The sequence below is a fragment of the Oncorhynchus gorbuscha genome, linkage group LG19, assembly GCF_021184085.1.
Source record: "Oncorhynchus gorbuscha isolate QuinsamMale2020 ecotype Even-year linkage group LG19, OgorEven_v1.0, whole genome shotgun sequence".
Taxonomy (NCBI): domain Eukaryota; kingdom Metazoa; phylum Chordata; class Actinopteri; order Salmoniformes; family Salmonidae; genus Oncorhynchus; species Oncorhynchus gorbuscha.
This window is the reverse complement of record NC_060191.1, coordinates 76,227,629-76,247,379: the sequence shown is the minus strand read 5'-3', so window position 1 is coordinate 76,247,379 and position 19,751 is coordinate 76,227,629. Positions and strand designations below refer to the sequence as shown.

Here is a 19,751-nt window from a genome sequence, read left to right as displayed (position 1 = left end):
GCCCCCTCCAACCCCCTCCCTCCCCACTGCCCAAACCTTCCAACCCCCTCGGTCTAGCCCTCCCAACACCCTCAAACATCCCTGGTTCTAGCCCCCAAAACACCTCCAACCTCCCTGGGTCTAGCCCCCTCCAACCCCCCTGGGTCTAGCCCCCTCTCCCTCCCCACTGCCCAGCCCCCTGGATCTAGCCCCCTCCAACCACCCCTGGGTTTAGCCCCTCTACCATCCCCACTGCCCAACCCCCTGGGTCTAGCCCCCCCAGCCCCCCTGGGTCTAGCCTCCCCCAGCCCCCCTGGGTCTAGCCTTCCCCAGCCCCCTGGGTCTAGCCCCTTCTCCCTCCCCACTGCCCAACCCCCCTGGGTCTAGCCTCCCCCGGCCTGGCCTCACCGAACGGCCTTGTGCTTCCCCCCACAGCAGCCGCACCTCTCTCCACAGCGCAGGCAAGCTCGCAGGGGCAGGTAGCAGCACATGCAGGGCACAAACAGGGACAGAGCCAGGAGGGCCAGCCAGCGGGCACAGCACAGAGGGTGGGGACGGCCCTCCCCTAAAGAGTCCTCGCAGGAACACGGCTCCCAGAACTCGCCCTCTGAGTCCGACATACAGTGATACAGCAGGCTCTCTGCGCACCACACACAGGTCCACTGGTGCAGGCAGTGTAGGGCGGGGTCGGGGGCGTCCCGGCAGCGGCCCCGCCCATTCTCTGATTGGCTGAACACGGAGCGGCAGTAGACGCAGCGCGACGAACACGACGACCCCGCCGGACACGGACTGTCCTCGTCTGGGGAGATGGCCGGGTCGCCGTCATCCCCACCTCCCACTGCTGCCCCTCCTCCTCGCTTGCGAGTCCGTGAGCGGGGAGTGGCCAGAGAGGTGTGGATGCAGCAAGGGGAGGGACTTCCCTTCCCGGTCTCTTGGGGCGAGCCGGCGCCCGACGAGCCTCCAGATACAGCATTAGGCATGGACGCCATGCAGGTGGGTGAGGAGGAGGAGGAGAGGCGCTGGGAACCTTTACTGTCCAGCGTGACCGTCACCTCGCAGCCCGCCGTGCCCACCCCTGCCACCTCCTTCTCAAAGCGCACCACACACAGCTCTGTGGACTTGTCCTGTATGCTACCCCCACTGCCCACCACCACCCCCCCGGTGAGACCTCCCACCATGGTCCTCTGAGCCCCGGCACGCCGGTAGTCCTCATATCCCCGGGAACCCCAGAGGTCCTTACAGGGGTCCAGGCTGCGCAGGTCTCCCTCCTCGAGTAAAGAGATGGTGGGGGAGAGAGGGGAGGAGGCTGGGGGGCCCTTTGGAGGAGTGGGGGGAGCAGGGGGAGGTGGAGGGGGAGACGGAGGGTTCAACACAGCGGGGACTTGGGAGAGTTGGTGCTGCGTAGGCCTGGTGTGGATCTGAAGAGAGGAAGATTATCAGAACAATTACAGCAATCTGGATCCATTACAGCACCAGTAATGCTCAACACGAAGAGGTGTGTTCTAGTATTTACCTGGGTAGTAGTGGTGGTGAGGTGTGTTCTAGTATTTACCTGGGTAGTAGTGGTGGTGAGGTGTGTTCTAGTCTTTACCTGGGCAGTAGTAGTAGTAGTAGTAGTAGTAGTAGTAGTAGTAGTAATAGTAGTAGTAGTAGTAGTGGTGGTGGTGGTGAGGTGTGTTCTAGGCTTTACCTGGGCAGTAGTAGTAGTAGTAGTAGTAGAAGTAGTAGTAGTAGTGGTGGTGAGGTGTGTTCTAGTATTTACCTGGGCAGTAGTAGTAGTAGTAGTAGTGGTGGTGAAGTGTGTTCTTGTCTTTACCTGGGTAGTAGTAGTAGTAGTAGTAGTAGTAGTAGTAGTAGTGGTGGTGGTGAGGTGTGTTCTAGGCTTTACCTGGGTAGTAGTAGTAGCAGTAGTAGTAGTAGTGGTGGTGAGGTATGTTCTAGGCTTTACCTGGGTAGTAGTAGTAGCAGTAGTAGTAGTAGTAGTGGTGAGGTGTGTTCTAGTCTTTACCTGGGCAGTAGTAGTAGTAGTAGTAGTAGTAGTAGTAGTAGTAGCAGCAGTAGTAGTAGTAGTAGTAGTAGTGGTGAGGTGTGTTCTAGTCTTTACCTGGGTAGTAGTAGTAGTAGTAGTAGTAGTAGTAGTAGTAGTAGTAGTAGTGGTGGTGGTGAGGTGTGTTCTAGTCTTTACCTGGGTAGTAGTAGTAGTAGTAGTAGTAGTGGTGGTGAGGTGTGTTCTAGCTTTACCTGGGCAGTAGTAGTAGTAGTAGTAGTAGTAGTAGTAGTAGTAGTGGTGAGGTGTGTTCTAGTCTTTACCTGGGCAGTAGTAGTAGTAGTAGTAGTAGTAGTGGTGAGATGTGTTCTAGGCTTTACCTAGGCAGTAGTAGTAGTAGTAGTAGTAGTAGTGGTGAGGTGTGTTCTAGTCTTTACCTGGGCGGTAGTAGTAGTAGTAGTAGTAGTAGTAGTAGTAGTAGTAGTAGTAGTAGTAGTGGTGAGGGAGGTGTGTTCTAGTCTTTACCTGGGCAGTAGTAGTAGTAGTAGCAGTAGTAGTAGTGGTGAGGTGTGTTCTAGTACCTGGGCAGTAGTAGTAGTAGTAGTAGTGGTGAGGTGTGTTCTAGGCTTTACCTGGGCAGTAGTAGTAGTAGTAGTAGTAGTAGTGTGTTCTAGCTTTACCTGGGTAGTAGTAGTAGTAGTGGTGGTGAGGTGTGTTCTAGTCTTTACCTGGGCGGTAGTAGTAGTAGTAGTAGTAGTAGTAGTAGTAGTAGTAGTAGTAGTAGTAGTAGTAGTGGTGGTGGTGGTGGTGTGTTCTAGGCTTTACCTGGGCAGTAGTAGTAGTAGTAGTAGTAGTAGTAGTAGTGTAGTGAGGTGTGTTCTAGGCTTTACCTGTAGGCAGTAGTAGTAGTAGTAGTAGTGTAGTAGTAGTTCTAGTCTTTACCTAGTAGCAGTAGTAGTAGTAGTAGTAGTAGTAGTAGTAGTAGTAGTAGTAGTAGTAGTAGTAGTAGTGGTGAGACATGTTCTAGGCTTTACCTGGGTAGTAGTAGTAGTAGTAGTAGTAGTAGTGGTGGTGAGTATGTTCTAGGCTTTACCTGGGCAGTAGTAGTAGCAGTAGTAGTAGTAGTAGTAGTGAGTGGTGAGGTGTTCTAGTCTTTACCTGGCAGTAGTAGTAGTAGTAGTAGTAGTAGTAGTAGTAGTAGTAGTAGTGGTGAGTGTGTTCTAGTCTTTACCTGGGCGGTAGTAGTAGTAGTAGTAGTAGTAGTAGTAGTGGTGGTGAGGTGTGTTCTAGTCTTTACCTGTAGTAGTAGTAGTAGTAGTAGTAGTAGTAGTAGTAGTAGTAGTAGTAGTGGTGGTGGTGAGGTGTGTTCTAGTCTTTACCTGGTAGTAGTAGTAGTAGTAGTAGTAGTAGTAGTAGTAGTAGTAGTGGTGGGGTGGTAGTTCTAGCTTTACCTGTAGTAGTAGTAGTAGTAGTAGTAGTAGTAGTGGTGGTGAGGTGTGTTCTAGTCTTTACCTGGGGTAGTAGTAGTAGTAGTAGTAGTAGTAGTAGTAGTAGTAGTAGTAGTAGTAGTAGGTGGTGAGGTGTGTTCTAGGCCTTTACCTGGGTAGTAGTAGTAGTAGTAGTAGTAGTGGTGGTGAGGTGTGTTCTAGGCTTTACCTGGGTAGTAGTAGTAGTAGTAGTAGTAGTGGTGAGTAGTTCTAGTCTTTACCTGGGCAGTAGTAGTAGTAGTAGTAGTAGTAGTAGTAGTGGTGAGGTGTGTTCTAGTCTTTACCTGTAGTACAGTAGTAGTAGTAGTAGTAGTAGTAGTAGTAGTAGTAGTGGTGGTGAGTGTGTTCTAGGCTTTACCTGGGCAGTAGTAGTAGTAGTAGTAGTAGTAGTAGTAGTAGTAGTAGTGGTGGTGTGTGTTCTAGGTCTTTACCTGGGGTAGTAGTAGTAGTAGTAGTAGTAGTAGTAGTGGTGGTGGTGAGGTGTGTTCTAGGCTTTACCTGGGCAGTAGTAGTAGTAGTAGTAGTAGTAGTAGAGGTGAGGTGTGTTCTAGGCTTTACCTGGGCAGTAGTAGCAGTAGTAGTAGTAGTAGTAGTAGTGGTGGTGAGGTGTGTTCTAGTTTTACCTGGGCAGTAGTAGTAGTAGTAGTAGTAGTAGTAGTGGTGAGGTGTGTTCTAGTCTTTACCTGGGTAGTAGTAGTAGTAGTAGTAGTAGTAGTAGTAGTGGTGGTGGTGAGGTGTGTTCTAGTCTTTACCTGGGCAGTAGTAGTAGTAGTAGTAGTAGTAGTAGTAGTGGGTGAGTGTGTTCTAGGTTTAGTAGTAGTAGTAGTAGTAGTGGTGGTGAGGTGTGTTCTAGTCTTTACCTGGGTAGTAGTAGTAGTAGTAGTAGTAGTAGTAGTAGTAGTAGTAGGTAGTAGTGGTGAGGTGTGTTCTAGGCTTTACCTGGGCAGTAGTAGTAGTAGTAGTAGTGGTGGTGAGGTGTGTTCTAGGCTTTACCTAGTAGTAGTAGTAGTAGTAGTAGTAGTAGTAGTAGTAGTAGTGGTGAGGTGTGTTCTAGGCTTTACCTGGGTAGTAGTAGTAGTAGTAGTAGTGGTGGTGAGGTGTGTTCTAGTCTTTACCTGGGTAGTAGTAGTAGTAGTAGTAGTAGTAGTAGTAGTAGTAGTAGTAGTAGTAGTGGTGGTGAGGTGTGTTCTAGGCTTTACCTGGGTAGTAGTAGTAGTAGTAGTAGTAGTAGTGGTGTGGTGTGTTCTAGTCTTTACCTGGGGTAGTAGTAGTAGTAGTAGTAGTAGTAGTAGTGGTGAGGTGTGTTCTAGTCTTTACCTGGGCAGTAGTAGTAGTAGTAGTAGTAGTAGTAGTAGTAGTAGTAGTAGTGGTGGTGAGGTGTGTTCTAGTCTTTACCTGGGCAGTAGTAGTAGTAGTAGTAGTAGTAGTAGTAGTAGTGGTGGTGGTGAGGTGTGTTCTAGTCTTTACCTGGGCAGTAGTAGTAGTAGTAGTAGTAGTAGTAGTAGTAGTAGTAGTAGTAGTAGTAGTGGTGGTGAGGTGTGTTCTAGTCTTTACCTGGGTAGTAGTAGTAGTAGTAGTAGTAGTAGTAGTAGTAGTAGTAGTTGTAGTAGTGGTGAGGTGTGTTCTAGGCTTTACCTGGGTAGTAGTAGTAGTAGTAGTGGTGGTGGTGAGGTGTGTTCTAGTCTTTACCTGGGTAGTAGTAGTAGTAGTAGTAGTAGTAGTAGTAGTAGTAGTAGTAGTAGTAGTAGTAGTGGTGGTGGTGAGGTGTGTTCTAGGCTTTACCTGGGTAACAGTAGTAGTAGTAGTAGTAGTAGTAGTAGTAGTAGTAGTAGTAGGTGTGTTCTAGCTTTACCTGGGTAGTAGTAGTAGTAGTAGTAGTAGTGGTGAGGTGTGTTCTAGGCTTTACCTGGTAGTAGTAGTAGTAGTAGTAGTAGTAGTAGTAGTGGTGAGGTGTGTTCTAGTCTTTACCTGGGTAGTAGTAGTAGTAGTAGTAGTAGTAGTAGTAGTAGTGGTGGTGAGGTGTGTTCTAGTCTTTACCTGGGTAGTAGTAGTAGTAGTAGTAGTAGTAGTAGTAGTAGTAGTAGTGGTGTGGTGTGGTGTGTTCTAGGCTTTACCTGGGTAGTAGTAGTAGTAGTAGTAGTAGTAGTGGTGAGGTGTGTTCTAGGCTTTACCTGGGTAGTAGTAGTAGTAGTAGTGGTGGTGGTGAGGTGTGGTCTAGTCTTTACCTGGGCGGTAGTAGTAGTAGTAGTAGTAGTAGTAGTAGTAGTAGTAGTAGGTGGTGAGGTGTGTTCTAGTCTTTACCTGGGCAGTAGTAGTAGTAGTAGTAGTAGTAGTAGTAGTAGTAGTGGTGAGGTGTGTTCTAGTCTTTACCTGGGTAGGTAGTAGTAGTAGTAGTAGTAGTAGTAGTAGTAGTGGTGAGGTGTGGTAGGCTTTACTAGGCAGTAGTACCTAGTAGTAGTAGTAGTAGTAGTAGTAGTGGTGTGGTGAGGTGTGTTCTAGTCTTTACCTGGGGGTAGTAGTAGTAGTAGTAGTAGTAGTAGTAGTAGTAGTAGTAGTAGTGGTGAGGTGTGTTCTAGTCTTTACCTGGGCAGTAGTAGTAGTAGTAGTAGTAGTAGTAGTGGTGGTGAGGTGTGTTCTAGTCTTTACCTGGGTAGTAGTAGTAGTAGTAGTAGTAGTAGTAGTAGTAGTGTAGTGGTGGTGAGGTGTGTTCTAGGCTTTACCTGGGTAGTAGTAGTAGTAGTAGTAGTAGTAGTAGTAGTAGTAGTAGTAGTAGTAGTAGTAGTAGTGGTAGTAGTGGCAGTGGTGAGGTGTGTTCTAGGCTTTACCTGCAGGTAGTAGTAGTAGTAGTAGTAGTGGTGAGGTGTGTTCTAGGCTTTACCTGGGTAGTAGTAGTAGTAGTAGTGGTGGTGGTGAGGTGTGTTCTAGTCTTTACCTGGGTAGTAGTAGTAGTAGTAGTAGTAGTAGTAGTAGTAGTAGTAGTGGTGAGGTGTGTTCTAGGCTTTACCTGGGTAGTAGTAGTAGTAGTAGTAGTAGTAGTAGTAGTGGTGGTGGTGAGGTGTGGTCTAGGCTTTACCTAGTAGTAGTAGTAGTAGTAGTAGTAGTAGTAGTGGTGAGGTGTGTTCTAGGCTTTACCTGGGTAGTAGTAGTAGTAGTAGTAGTAGTAGTAGTAGTAGTAGTAGTAGTAGTAGTAGTAGTAGTAGTAGTAGTAGTAGTAGTGGTGGTGGTGAGGTGTGTTCTAGGCTTTACCTGGGTAACAGTAGTAGTAGTAGTAGTAGTAGTAGTAGTAGTAGTGGTGGTGGTGAGGTGTGTTCTAGGCTTTACCTGGGCAGTAGTAGTAGTAGTAGTAGTAGTAGTAGTAGTAGTAGTAGTAGTAGTAGTGGTGTGGTGAGGTGTGTCTTTACCTGGGTAGTAGTAGTAGTAGTAGTAGTAGTAGTAGTAGTAGTAGTAGTAGTGGTGGTGAGGTGTGTTCTAGTCTTTACCTGGGTAGTAGTAGTAGTAGTAGTAGTAGTAGTAGTAGTAGTGGTGAGGTGTGTTCTAGGCTTTACCTGGGGTAGTAGTAGTAGTAGTAGTAGTAGTGGTGGTGGTGAGGTGTGTTCTAGTCTTTACCTGGGTAGTAGTAGTAGTAGTAGTAGTAGTAGTAGTAGTAGTAGTAGTAGTAGTAGTAGTAGTAGTAGTAGTAGTAGTAGTAGTGTAGTGGTGGTGGTGAGGTGTGTTCTAGTCTTTACCTGGGTAGTAGTAGTAGTAGTAGTAGTAGTAGTAGTAGTAGTAGTAGTAGTAGTGGTGGTGGTGAGGTGTGTTCTAGGTCTTTACCTAGTAGTAGTAGTAGTAGTAGTAGTAGTGGAGGTGTAGTAGTCTTTACCTGGTAGTAGTAGTAGTAGTAGTAGTAGTAGTAGTAGTAGTAGTAGTAGTAGTGGTGGTGGTGAGGTGTGTTCTAGTACCTAGGGTAGTAGTAGTAGTAGTAGTAGTAGTAGTAGTAGTAGTAGTAGTAGTAGTAGTAGTGGTGAGGTGTGTTCTAGTCTTTACCTGGGCAGTAGTAGTAGTAGTAGTAGTAGTAGTAGTAGTAGTAGTAGTGGTGGTGAGGTGTGTTCTAGCTTTACCTGGGTAGTAGTAGTAGTAGTAGTAGTAGTAGTGGTGAGGTGTGTTCTAGGCTTTACCTGTCTTTACCTGGGTAGAGTAGTAGTAGTAGTAGTAGTAGTAGTAGTAGTAGTAGTAGTAGTGGTGGTGAGGTGTGTTCTAGTCTTTACCTGGGTAGTAGTAGTAGTAGTAGTAGTAGTAGTAGTAGTAGTAGTAGTAGTAGTAGTAGTGGTGTGGTGTGTTCTAGTCTTTACGCAGTAGTAGTAGTAGTAGTAGTAGTAGTAGTAGTAGTAGTAGTGGTGGTGAGTCTAGTCTTTACCTGGGTAGTAGTAGTAGTAGTAGTAGTAGTAGTAGTAGTAGTAGTAGTGGTGAGGTGTGTTCTAGTCTTTACCTGTAGTAGTAGTAGTAGTAGTAGTAGTAGTAGGTGGTGAGGTGTGTTCTAGTCTTTACCTGGGCAGTAGTAGTAGTAGTAGTAGTAGTAGTAGTAGTAGTAGTAGTAGTAGTGGTGAGTGTGTTCTAGCTTTACCTAGTAGTAGTAGTGGTGAGGTGTGTTCTAGCTTTACCTGTAGCAGTAGTAGTAGTGGTGAGGTGAGTGTGTTCTAGGCTTTACCTGGGCAGTAGTAGTAGTAGTAGTAGTAGTAGTAGTAGTAGTAGTAGTAGTAGTAGTGGTGGTGAGGTGTGTTCTAGTCTTTACCTGGGTAGTAGTAGTAGTAGTAGTAGTAGTAGTAGTAGTAGTAGTAGTAGTAGTAGTAGTAGTGGTGGTGAGGTGTGTTCTAGTCTTTAGTAGTAGTAGTAGTAGTAGTAGTAGTGGTGGTGAGGTGTGTTCTAGGCTTTACCTGGGTAGTAGTAGTAGTAGTAGTAGTAGTAGTGGTGAGGTGTGTTCTAGGCTTTACCTGGGTAGTAGTAGTAGTAGTAGTAGTAGTAGTAGTAGTGGTGGTGAGGTGTGTGGTGGTGAGGTGTGTTTAGTCTTTACCTGGGAGTAGTAGTAGTAGTAGTAGTAGTAGTAGTAGTAGTAGTGGTGGTGAGGTGTGTTAGTAGGCTTTAGTAGGCAGTAGTAGTAGTGGTGGTGAGGTGTGTTCTAGGCTTTACCTGGGCAGTAGTAGTAGTAGTAGTAGTAGTAGTAGTGGTGAGGTGAGGTGTGTTCTAGTCTTTACCTGGGCAGTAGTAGTAGTAGTAGTAGTAGTAGTAGTAGTAGTAGTAGTGGTGGTGAGGTGTGTTCTAGGCTTTACCTGGGCAGTAGTATAGTAGTAGTAGTAGTTCTAGTAGGGTAGTAGTAGTAGTAGTAGTGGTGAGGTGTGTTCTAGGCTTTACCTGGGCAGTAGTAGTAGTAGTAGTAGTAGTAGTAGTAGTGGTGGTGAGGTGTGTTCTAGTCTTTACCTGGGCAGTAGTAGTAGTAGTAGTAGTAGTAGTAGTAGTAGTAGTAGTAGTGGTGAGGTGTGTTCTAGTCTTTACCTGGGTAGTAGTAGTAGTAGTAGTAGTGGTGGTGAGGTGTGTTCTAGGCTTTACCTGGGCAGTAGTAGTAGTAGTAGTAGTAGTAGTAGTAGTAGTAGTGGTGAGGTGTGTTCTAGTCTTTACCTGGGCAGTAGTAGTAGTAGTAGTAGTAGTAGTAGTAGTAGTAGTAGTAGTAGTAGTAGTAGTAGTAGTGGTGGTGAGGTGTGTTCTAGGCTTTACCTGGGCAGTAGTAGTAGTAGTAGTAGTAGTAGTAGTAGTAGTAGTAGTAGTAGTAGTAGTGGTGAGGTGTGTTCTAGGCTTTACCTGGGCAGTAGTAGTAGTAGTAGTAGTAGTAGTAGTAGTAGTGGTGAGGTGTGTTCTAGCTTTACCTGTAGTAGTAGTAGTAGTAGTAGTAGTGGTGGTGGTGAGGTGTGTTCTAGTCTTTACCTGGGTAGTAGTAGTAGTAGTGTAGTAGTAGTAGTAGTAGTAGTAGTAGTAGTAGTAGTAGTGGTGGTGAGGTGTGTTCTAGTCTTTACCTGGGTAGTAGTAGTAGTAGTAGTAGTAGTAGTGGTGGTGAGGTGTGTTCTAGGCTTTACCTGGGCAGTAGTAGTAGTAGTAGTAGTGTAGTAGTAGTAGTAGTAGTGGTAGTGTGTTCTAGTCTTTAGTAGTAGTAGTAGTAGTGGTGGTGAGGTGTGTTCTAGTCTTTACCTGGGCAGTAGTAGTAGTAGTAGTAGTAGTAGTAGTAGTAGTAGTAGTAGTGGTGGTGGTGAGGTGTGTTCTAGGCTTTACCTGGGCAGTAGTAGTAGTAGTAGTAGTGGTGGTGAGGTGTGTTCTAGGCTTTACCTGGGTAGTAGTAGTAGTAGTAGTAGTAGTAGTAGTAGTAGTAGTGGTGGTGAGGTGTGTTCTAGGCTTTACCTGTAGTAGTAGTAGTAGTAGTAGTAGTAGTGGTGAGGTGTGTTCTAGTCTTTACCTGGGCAGTAGTAGTAGTAGTAGTAGTAGTAGTAGTAGTAGTAGTAGTAGTGGTGGTGAGGTGTGTTCTAGTCTTTACCTGTAGTAGTAGTAGTAGTAGTAGTAGTAGTAGTGGTGGTGAGGTGTGTTCTAGGCTTTACCTGGGTAGTAGTAGTAGTGGTGAGGTGTGTTCTAGGCTTTACCTGGGCAGTAGTAGTAGTAGTAGTGGTGAGGTGTGTTCTAGGCTTTACCTGGGCAGTAGTAGTAGTAGTAGTAGTAGTAGTGGTGGTGAGGTGTGTTCTAGTCTTTACCTGGGCAGTAGTAGTAGTAGTAGTAGTAGTAGTAGTAGTAGTAGTAGTAGTAGTAGTGTAGTGGTGAGGTGTGTTCTAGTCTTTACCTGGGCAGTAGTAGTAGTAGTAGTAGTAGTGGTGAGGTGTGTTCTAGTCTTTACCTGGGGGTAGTAGTAGTAGTAGTAGTAGTAGTAGTAGTAGTAGTAGTAGTAGTAGTAGTAGTAGTAGTAGTGGTGAGGTGTGTTCTAGGCTTTACCTGGGCAGTAATAGTAGTGGCGAGGTGTGTTCTAGGCTTTACCTGGGTAGTAGTAGTAGTAGTAGTAGTGGTGAGGTGTGTTCTAGTCTTTACCTGGGCAGTAGTAGTAGTAGTAGTAGTAGTAGTAGTAGTAGTAGTAGTGGTGAGGTGTGTTCTAGTCTTTACCTGGGTAGTAGTAGTGGTAGTAGTAGTAGTAGTAGTGGTGGTGAGGTGTGTTCTAGGCTTTACCTGGGCAGTAGTAGTAGTAGTAGTAGTAGTAGTAGTAGTAGTTTAGTAGTAGTAGTGGTAGTAGGTGTGGTGGTGTGTTCTAGCTTTACCTGGGCAGTAGTAGTAGTAGTAGTAGTAGTGGTGAGGTGTGTTCTAGCTTTACCTGGGTAGTAGTAGTTGTAGTAGTAGTAGTAGTAGTGGTGGTGAGGTGTGTTCTAGTCTTTACCTGGGCAGTAGTAATAGTAGTAGTAGTAGTAGTAGTAGTAGTAGTAGTAGTAGTAGTAGTAGTAGTGGTGGTGAGGTGTGTTCTAGGCTTTACCTGGGCAGTAGTAGTAGTAGTAGTAGTAGTGGTGAGGTGTGTTCTAGTCTTTACCTGGGCGGTATTAGTAGTAGTAGTAGTAGTAGTAGTAGTAGTAGTAGTAGTAGTGTAGTAGTGTGGTGTGTTCTAGGCTTTACCTGGGCAGTAATAGTAGTGGTGAGGTGTGTTCTAGGCTTTACCTGGGCAGTAGTAGTAGTGGTGAGGTGAGGTGTGTTCTAGTCTTTACCTGGGCAGTAGTAGTAGTAGTAGTAGTAGTAGTAGTAGTGTAGTAGTAGTGGTGAGGTGTGTTCTAGTCTTTACCTGGGTAGTAGTAGTAGTAGTAGTAGTAGTAGTAGTAGTGGTGAGGTGTGTTCTAGGCTTTACCTGGGTAGTAGTAGTAGTAGTAGTAGTAGTAGTGGTGAGGTGTGTTCTAGGCTTTACCTAGGTAGTAGTAGTAGTAGTAGTAGTAGTAGTAGTAGTAGTAGTAGTAGTAGTAGTAGTAGTAGTGGTGGTGGTGAGGTGTGTTCTAGGCTTTACCTGGGTAGTAGTAGTAGTAGTAGTAGTAGTAGTAGTAGTAGTAGTGGTGGTGGTGAGGTGTGTTCTAGGCTTTACCTGGGAAGTAGTAGTAGTAGTAGTAGTAGTAGTGTAGTAGTGGTGAGGTGTGTTCTAGGCTTTACCTGGGTAGTAGTAGTAGTAGTGTAGTGGTGGTGAGGTGTGTTCTAGTCTTTACCTGGTAGTAGTAGTGGTAGTAGTAGTAGTAGTAGTAGTAGTAGTAGGTGGTAGTAGTGTTCTAGCTTTAGTAGTAGTAGTAGTAGTAGTGGTGAGGTGTGTTCTAGTCTTTAGTAGTAGTAGTAGTAGTAGTAGTAGTAGTGGTGGTGAGGTGTGTTCTAGGCTTTACCTGGGCAGTAGTAGTAGTGGTGAGGTGTGTTCTAGCTTTACCTGGGCAGTAGTAGTAGTTGTAGTGGTGGTGGTGAGGTGTGTTCTAGTCTTTAGTAGTAGTAGTAGTAGTGGTGGTGAGGTGTGTTCTAGTCTTTACCTGGGCAGTAGTAGTAGTAGTAGTAGTAGTAGTAGTAGTAGTAGTAGTAGTAGTAGTAGTGGTGGTGAGGTGTGTTCTAGCTTTACCTGGGCAGTAGTAGTAGTAGTAGTAGTAGTGGTAGTGGTGAGGTGTGTTCTAGTCTTTACCTGGGCAGTAGTAGTAGTAGTAGTAGTAGTAGTAGTAGTAGTAGTAGTAGTAGTAGTAGTAGTAGTAGTAGTAGTAGTGGTGGTGAGGTGTGTTCTAGGCTTTACCTGGGCAGTAATAGTAGTGGTGAGGTGTGTTCTAGCTTTACCTGGGCAGTAGTAGTAGTAGTAGTAGTGGTGGAGAGTGTGTTCTAGTCTTTACCTGGGTAGTAGTAGTAGTAGTAGTAGTAGTAGTAGTAGTAGTAGTGGTGGTGAGGTGTGTTCTAGTCTTTACCTGGGGTAGTAGTAGTAGTAGTAGTAGTAGTAGTAGTGGTGGTGAGGTGTGTTCTAGGCTTTACCTGGGTAGTAGTAGTAGTAGTGAGGTGTGTTCTAGCTTTAGTAGTAGTAGTGTAGTGTAGTGGTGAGGTGTGTTCTAGGCTTTACCTGGGTAGTAGTAGTAGTATAGTAGTAGTAGTAGTAGTGGTGAGGTGTGTTCTAGTCTTTACCTGGGCAGTAGTAGTAGTAGTAGTAGTAGTAGTGGTGGTGGTGAGGTGTGTTCTAGTCTTTACCTAGTAGTAGTAGTAGTAGTAGTAGTAGTAGTAGTAGTAGTAGTAGTAGTGTAGTGGTGAGGTGTGTTCTAGTCTTTACCTGGGCAGTAGTAGTAGTAGTAGTAGTAGTAGTGGTGGTGAGGTGTGTTCTAGTCTTTACCTGGGCAGTAGTAGTAGTAGTAGTAGTAGTAGTAGTAGTAGTAGTAGTAGTAGTAGTGGTGAGGTGTGTTCTAGTCTTTACCTGGGCAGTAAGTAGTAGTGGTAGTAGTAGTGTGTTCTAGGCTTTACCTGGGTAGTAGTAGTAGTAGTGGTGGTGAGGTGTGTTCTAGGCTTTACCTGGGCAGTAGTAGTAGTAAGTAGTAGTAGTAGTAGTAGTAGTAGTAGTGTGGTGAGGTGTGTTCTAGTCTTTACCTGGGCAGTAGTAATAATAGTAGTAGTAGTAGTAGTAGTAGTAGTAGTAGTAGTAGTAGTAGTAGTAGTAGTAGTGGTGAGGTGTGTTCTAGTCTTTACCTGGGTAGTAGTAGTAGTAGTAGTAGTAGTGGTGAGTAGTTCTAGGCTTTAGTAGGTAGTAGTAGTAGTAGTAGTAGTAGTGGTGAGGTGTGTTCTAGGCTTTACCTGTAGGTAGTAGTAGTAGTAGTAGTAGTAGTAGTAGTAGTAGTAGTAGTGGTGGTGGTGAGGTGTGTTCTAGGCTTTACCTAGGCAGTAGTAGTAGTAGTAGTAGTAGTAGTGGTGAGGTGTGTTCTAGGCTTTACCTGGGGGTAGTAGTAGTAGTAGTAGTAGTAGTAGTAGTGGTGGTGGTGAGGTGTGTTCTAGTTTTACCTGGGAAGTAGTAGTAGTTGTAGTAGTAGTAGTAGTAGTGGTGGTGGTGAGGTGTGTTCTAGGCTTTACCTGTAGTAGTAGTAGTAGTAGTGGTGGTGAGGTGTGTTCTAGTTTTACCTGGGCGGTAGTAGTAGTAGTAGTAGTGGTGGTGGTGAGGTGTGTTCTAGGCTTTACCTGGGCAGTAGTAGTAGTAGTAGTAGTAGTAGTAGTGGTGTGGTGGTGAGGTGTGTTCTAGTCTTTACCTGGGTAGTAGTAGTAGTAGTAGTAGTAGTAGTAGTAGTAGTAGTAGTAGTGGTGGTGAGGTGTGTTCTAGGCTTTACCTGGGCAGTAGTAGTAGTAGTAGTAGTAGTAGTAGTGGTGAGGTGTGTTCTAGTCTTTACCTGGGCGGTATTAGTAGTAGTAGTAGTAGTAGTAGTAGTAGTAGTAGTGTAGTGGTGAGGTGTGTTCTAGGCTTTACCTGGGCAGTAGTAATAGTAGTAGTAGAGGTGTGTTCTAGTAGTAGCAGTAGTAGTGGTGGTGAGGTGTGTTCTAGGCTTTACCTGGGCAGTAGTAGTAGTAGTGTAGGTGAGGTGTGTGAGGTGTGTTCTACCTGGGCAGTAGTAATAATAGTAGTAGTAGTAGTAGTAGTAGTAGTAGTAGTAGTGGTGAGGTGTGTTCTAGTCTTTACCTGGGTAGTAGTAGTGGTAGTAGTAGTAGTAGTAGTGGTGGTGAGGTGTGTTCTAGGCTTTACCTAGGCAGTAGTAGTAGTAGTAGTAGTAGTAGTAGTGGTGAGGTGTGTTCTAGGCTTTACCTGGGTAGTAGTAGTAGTAGTAGTAGTAGTAGTAGTAGTAGTAGTAGTAGTGGTGGTGAGGTGTGTTCTAGTCTTTACCTGGGCAGTAGTAGTAGTAGTAGTAGTAGTAGTAGTGGTGGTGAGGTGTGTTCTAGGCTTTACCTGGGTAGTAGTAGTAGTAGTAGTAGTAGTAGTAGTAGTAGGTGTGTTCTAGGCTTTACCTGGGTAGTAGTAGTAGTAGTAGTAGTGGTGGTGAGGTGTGTTCTAGTCTTTACCTGGGTAGTAGTAGTAGTAGTAGTAGTAGTAGTAGTAGTAGTAGTAGTAGTAGTAGTAGTAGTGGTGAGGTGTGTTCTAGTCTTTAGTAGTAGTAGTGGTGAGGTGTGTTCTAGGCTTTACCTGGGTAGTAGTAGTAGTAGTAGTAGTACCTGGGCAGTAGTAGTAGTGGTGAGGTGTGTTCTAGTCTTTACCTGGGGTAGTAGTAGTAGTAGTAGTGGTGGTGAGGTGTGTTCTAGTCTTTACCTGGGCAGTAGTAGTAGTAGTAGTAGTAGTAGTAGTAGTAGTAGTAGTAGTAGTAGTAGTAGTGGTGAGGTGTGTTCTAGTCTTTACCTGGGTAGTAGTAGTAGTAGTAGTGTAGTGGTGAGGTGTGTTCTAGGCTTTACCTGGGCAGTAGTAGTAGTAGTAGTGGTGAGGTGTGTTCTAGCTTTACCTGGGTAGTAGTAGTAGTAGTAGTAGTAGTAGTAGTAGTAGTAGTAGTAGTAGTAGTAGTAGTAGTAGTAGTGGTGGTGAGGTGTGTTCTAGGCTTTACCTGGGTAGTAGTAGTAGTAGTAGTAGTAGTAGTGGTGAGGTGTGTTCTAGGCTTTACCCTGTAGTAGTAGTAGTAGTAGTAGTAGTAGTAGTAGTAGTAGTGGTGGTGGTGAGGTGTGTTCTAGCTTTACCTGGGAGTAGTAGTAGTAGTAGTAGTAGTAGTAGTAGTAGTGGTGGTGGTGAGGTGTGTTCTAGTCTTTACCTGGGCAGTAGTAATAGTAGTAGTAGTAGTAGTAGTAGTAGTAGTAGTGGTGGTGAGGTGTGTTCTAGTCTTTACCTGGGCAGTAGTAGTAGTAGTAGTGGTGTGGTGGTGTGTTCTAGGCTTTACCTGGGTAGTAGTAGTAGTAGTGGTGGTAGTGTGTAGCTTTAGTAGTAGTAGTAGTAGTAGTGGTGGTGAGGTGTGTTCTAGTCTTTACCTGGGCAGTAGTAGTAGTAGTAGTAGTAGTAGTAGGTGGTGTAGTCTTTACCTGGGTAGTAGTAGTAGTAGTAGTAGTGGTGGTGAGGTGTGTTCTAGTCTTTACCTGGGGTAGTAGTAGTAGTAGTAGTAGTAGTAGTAGTAGTAGTAGTAGTAGTAGTAGTGGTGAGGTGTGTTCTAGTAGTGGTGGTGGTCTTTACCTGGGCGGTAGTAGTAGTAGTAGTAGTAGTGGTGTGGTGAGGTGTGTTCTAGTCTTTACCTGGGCAGTAGTAGTAGTAGTAGTAGTAGTAGTAGTAGTAGTAGTAGTAGTAGTGGTGGTGAGGTGTGTTCTAGGCTTTACCTGGGCAGGGTAGTAGTAGTAGTAGTAGTGGTGAGGTGTGTTCTAGGCTTTACCTGGGCAGTAGTAGTAGTAGTAGTAGTAGTGGTGAGGTGTGTTCTAGCTTTACCTGGGTAGTAGTAGTAGTAGTAGTAGTAGTAGTAGTAGTGGTGAGGTGTGTTCTAGTCTTTACCTGGGTAGTAGTAATAGTAGTAGTAGTAGTAGTAGTAGTAGTAGTAGTAGTAGTAGTAGTAGTAGTAGGTGGTGAGGTGTGTTCTAGGCTTTACCTGGGTAGTAGTAGTAGTAGTAGTAGTAGTAGTAGTAGTAGTGGTGAGGTGTGTTCTAGGCTTTACCTGGGGGTAGTAGTAGTAGTAGTAGTAGTAGTAGTAGTGGTGGTGTGTTCTAGGCTTTACCTGGGTAGTAGTAGTAGTAGTAGTAGTAGTAGTAGTAGTAGTAGTAGTAGTGGTGGTGAGGTGTGTTCTAGGCTTTACCTGGGCAGTAGTAGTAGTAGTAGTAGTAGTGGTGGTGAGGTGTGTTCTAGGCTTTACCTAGTAGTAGTAGTAGTAGTAGTAGTAGTAGTAGTAGTAGTAGTAGTAGTAGGTGGTGGTGAGGTGTGTTCTAGGCTTTACCTGGGAAGTAGTAGTAGTAGTAGTAGTAGTAGTGGTGGTGGTGAGGTGTGTTCTAGGCTTTACCTAGGTAGTAGTAGTAGTAGTGGTGGTGAGGTGTGTTCTAGTCTTTACCTGGGCGTAGTAGTAGTAGTAGTAGTAGTAGTGGTGGTGAGGTGTGTTCTAGGCTTTACCTGGGCAGTAGTAGTAGTAGTAGTAGTAGTAGTAGTGGTGGTGAGGTGTGTTCTAGTCTTTACCTGGGGGTAGTTAGTAGTAGTAGTAGTAGTAGTAGTAGTAGTAGTAGTAGTGGTGGTGAGGTGTGTTCTAGGCTTTACCTGGCAGTAGTAGTAGTAGTAGTAGTAGTAGTAGTAGTGGTGAGGTGTGTTCTAGTCTTTACCTGGGCAGTAGTAGTAGTAGTAGTAGTAGTAGTAGTAGTAGTAGTAGTAGTAGTAGTAGTGGTGAGGTGTGTTCTAGGCTTTACCTGGGCAGTAGTAGTAGTGGTGAGGTGTGTTCTAGGCTTTACCTGGGTAGTAGTAGTAGTAGTAGTGGTGAGGTGAGGTGTGTTCTAGGCTTTACCTGGGCAGTAGTAATAGTAGTAGTAGTAGTAGTAGTAGTGGTGGTGAGGTGTGTTCTAGTCTTTACCTGGGCAGTAGTAGTAGTAGTAGTAGTAGTAGTAGTAGTAGTAGTAGTAGTAGTAGTAGTAGTGGTGAGGTGTGTTCTAGTCTTTACCTGGGTAGTAGTAGTGGTAGTAGTAGTAGTAGTAGTGGTGGTGAGGTGTGTTCTAGGCTTTACCTGGGCAGTAGTAGTAGTAGTAGTAGTAGTAGTAGTGGTGAGGTGTGTTCTAGGCTTTACCTGGGTAGTAGTAGTAGTAGTAGTAGTAGTAGTAGTAGTAGTAGTAGTAGTAGTAGTGGTGGTGAGGTGTGTTCTAGTCTTTACCTGGGCAGTAGGTAGTAGTAGTAGTAGTAGTAGTAGTAGTAGTAGTAGTAGTAGTAGTGGTGAGGTGTGTTCTAGTCTTTACCTGGGTAGTATAGTAGTAGTAGTAGTAGTAGTGGTGGTGAGGTGTGTTCTAGTCTTTACCTGGGGAAGTAGTAGTAGTAGTAGTAGTAGTAGTAGTAGTAGTAGTAGTAGTAGTAGTGGTGAGGTGTGTTCTAGTCTTTACCTGGGTAGTAATAGTAGTGGTAGTGGTGTGTTCTAGGCTTTAGTAGTAGTAGTAGTAGTAGTAGTAGTAGTAGGTGGTGAGGTGTGTTCTAGTCTTTACCTGGGCAGTAGTAGTAGTAGTAGTAGTAGTAGTAGTAGTAGTAGTAGTAGGTGGTGAGGTGTGTTCTAGTCTTTACCTGGGCAGTAGTAGTAGTAGTAGTAGTAGTAGTAGTAGTAGTGTAGGTGTGTTCTAGTTTACCTGGGCAGTAGTAGTAGTAGTAGTCTTTACCTGGGTAGTAGTAGTAGTAGTAGTGGTAGTAGTAGTAGTAGTAGTAGTAGTAGTAGTAGTAGTAGTAGTAGTGGTGAGGTGTGTTCTAGGCTTTACCTGGTAGTAGTAGTAGTAGTAGTAGTAGTAGTAGTAGTAGTAGTAGTAGTGGTGGTGAGGTGTGTTCTAGGCTTTACCTAGGCAGTAGTAGTAGTAGTAGTAGTAGTGGTGAGGTGTGTTCTAGGCTTTACCTGTAGTAGTAGTAGTAGTAGTAGTAGTAGTAGTAGTAGTGGTGGTGGTGAGGTGTGTTCTAGTTTTTACCTGGGAAGTAGTAGTAGTTGTAGTAGTAGTAGTAGTAGTAGTGGTGGTGAGGTGTGTTCTAGGCTTTACCTAGGCAGTAGTAGTAGTGGTGGTGAGGTGTGTTCTAGTTTTTACCTGGGCGGTAGTAGTAGTAGTAGTAGTGGTGGTGGTGAGGTTTCTAGGCTTTACCTGGGTAGTAGTAGTAGTAGTAGTAGTAGTAGTAGTGAGGTGAGGTGTGTTCTAGTCTTTACCTGGGCGGTATTAGTAGTAGTAGTAGTAGTAGTAGTAGTAGTAGTAGTGGTGGTGAGGTGTGTTCTAGGCTTTACCTGGGCAGTAGTAGTAGTAGTAGTAGTAGTAGTAGTGGTGAGGTGTGTTCTAGTCTTTACCTGGGCGGTATTAGTAGTAGTAGTAGTAGTAGTAGTAGTAGTAGTAGTAGTAGTAGTAGTAGTAGTAGTAGTAGTAGTGGTGAGGTGTGTTCTAGGCTTTACCTGGGCAGTAATAGTAGTGGCGAGGTGTGTTCTAGGCTTTACCTGGGCAGTAGTAGTAGTGGTGAGGTGAGGTGTGTTCTAGGCTTTACCTGGGCAGTAGTAGTAGTAGTAGTAGTAGTAGTAGTAGTAGTAGTAGTAGTGGTGAGGTGTGTTCTAGTCTTTACCTGGGTAGTAGTAGTAGTAGTAGTAGTAGTAGTAGTGGTGGTGAGGTGTGTTCTAGGCTTTACCTAGGCAGTAGTAGTAGTAGTAGTAGTAGTAGTGGTGAGGTGTGTTCTAGGCTTTACCTGGGTAGTAGTAGTAGTAGTAGTAGTAGTAGTAGTAGTAGTAGTAGTAGTGGTGGTGGTGAGGTGTGTTCTAGTTTTTACCTGGGAAGTAGTAGTAGTTAGTAGTAGTAGTAGTAGTAGTGGTGGTGGTGAGGTGTGTTCTAGGCTTTACCTGGGGTAGTAGTAGTGGTAGTAGTGTAGTAGTAGTAGTGGTGGTGAGGTGTAGTAGCTTTACCTGGGTAGTAGTAGTAGTAGTAGTAGTAGTAGTAGTGGTGAGGTGTGTTCTAGTCTTTACCTGGGTAGTAGTAGTAGTAGTAGTAGTAGTAGTAGTAGTAGTAGTAGTGGTGGTGAGGTGTGTTCTAGTCTTTACCTGGGTAGTAGTAGTAGTAGTAGTAGTAGTAGTAGTAGTAGTAGTAGTAGTAGTAGTAGTAGTAGTAGTGGTGAGGTGTGTTCTAGCTTTACCTGGGTAGTAGTAGTAGTAGTAGTAGTAGTAGTAGTGGTGGTGAGGTGTGTTCTAGTCTTTACCTGGGCAGTAGTAGTAGTAGTAGTAGTAGTAGTAGTAGTAGTAGTAGTAGTAGTGGTGGTGAGGTGTGTTCTAGTCTTTACCTGGGTAGTAGTAGTAGTAGTAGTAGTAGTAGTAGTAGTAGTAGTGGTGTAGTAGTCTAGTGGGAGGTGTGTTCTAGGCTTTACCTAGTAGTAGTAGTAGTAGTAGTGGTGTGGTGGTGTGTTCTAGGCTTTACCTAGGCAGTAGTAATAGTAGTAGAAGTAGTACTAGTAGTAGTGGTGGTGGTGAGGTGTGTTCTAGTCTTTACCTGGGTAGTAGTAGTAGTAGTAGTAGTAGTAGTAGTAGTAGTAGTAGTGGTGAGGTGTGTTCTAGGCTTTACCTGGGTAGTAGTAGTAGTAGTAG

At 44.6% G+C, this 19,751-nt stretch overlaps 1 protein-coding gene across 1 annotated transcript in view; it reads right to left on the bottom strand.

Annotated features, from left to right (window-relative positions):
• Positions 1–383: 383 nt before the first annotated feature.
• The window catches only part of spred3 (sprouty related EVH1 domain containing 3), a 70,535-nt gene continuing 51,167 nt past the window's right edge, over positions 384–19,751 (bottom strand). Inside the window, exon 5 of the mRNA XM_046316415.1 lies at positions 384–1,397. Within this exon, the coding sequence (XP_046172371.1) occupies positions 384–1,397 (1,014 nt within the window). The remainder of the gene's footprint in view (positions 1,398–19,751) is intronic.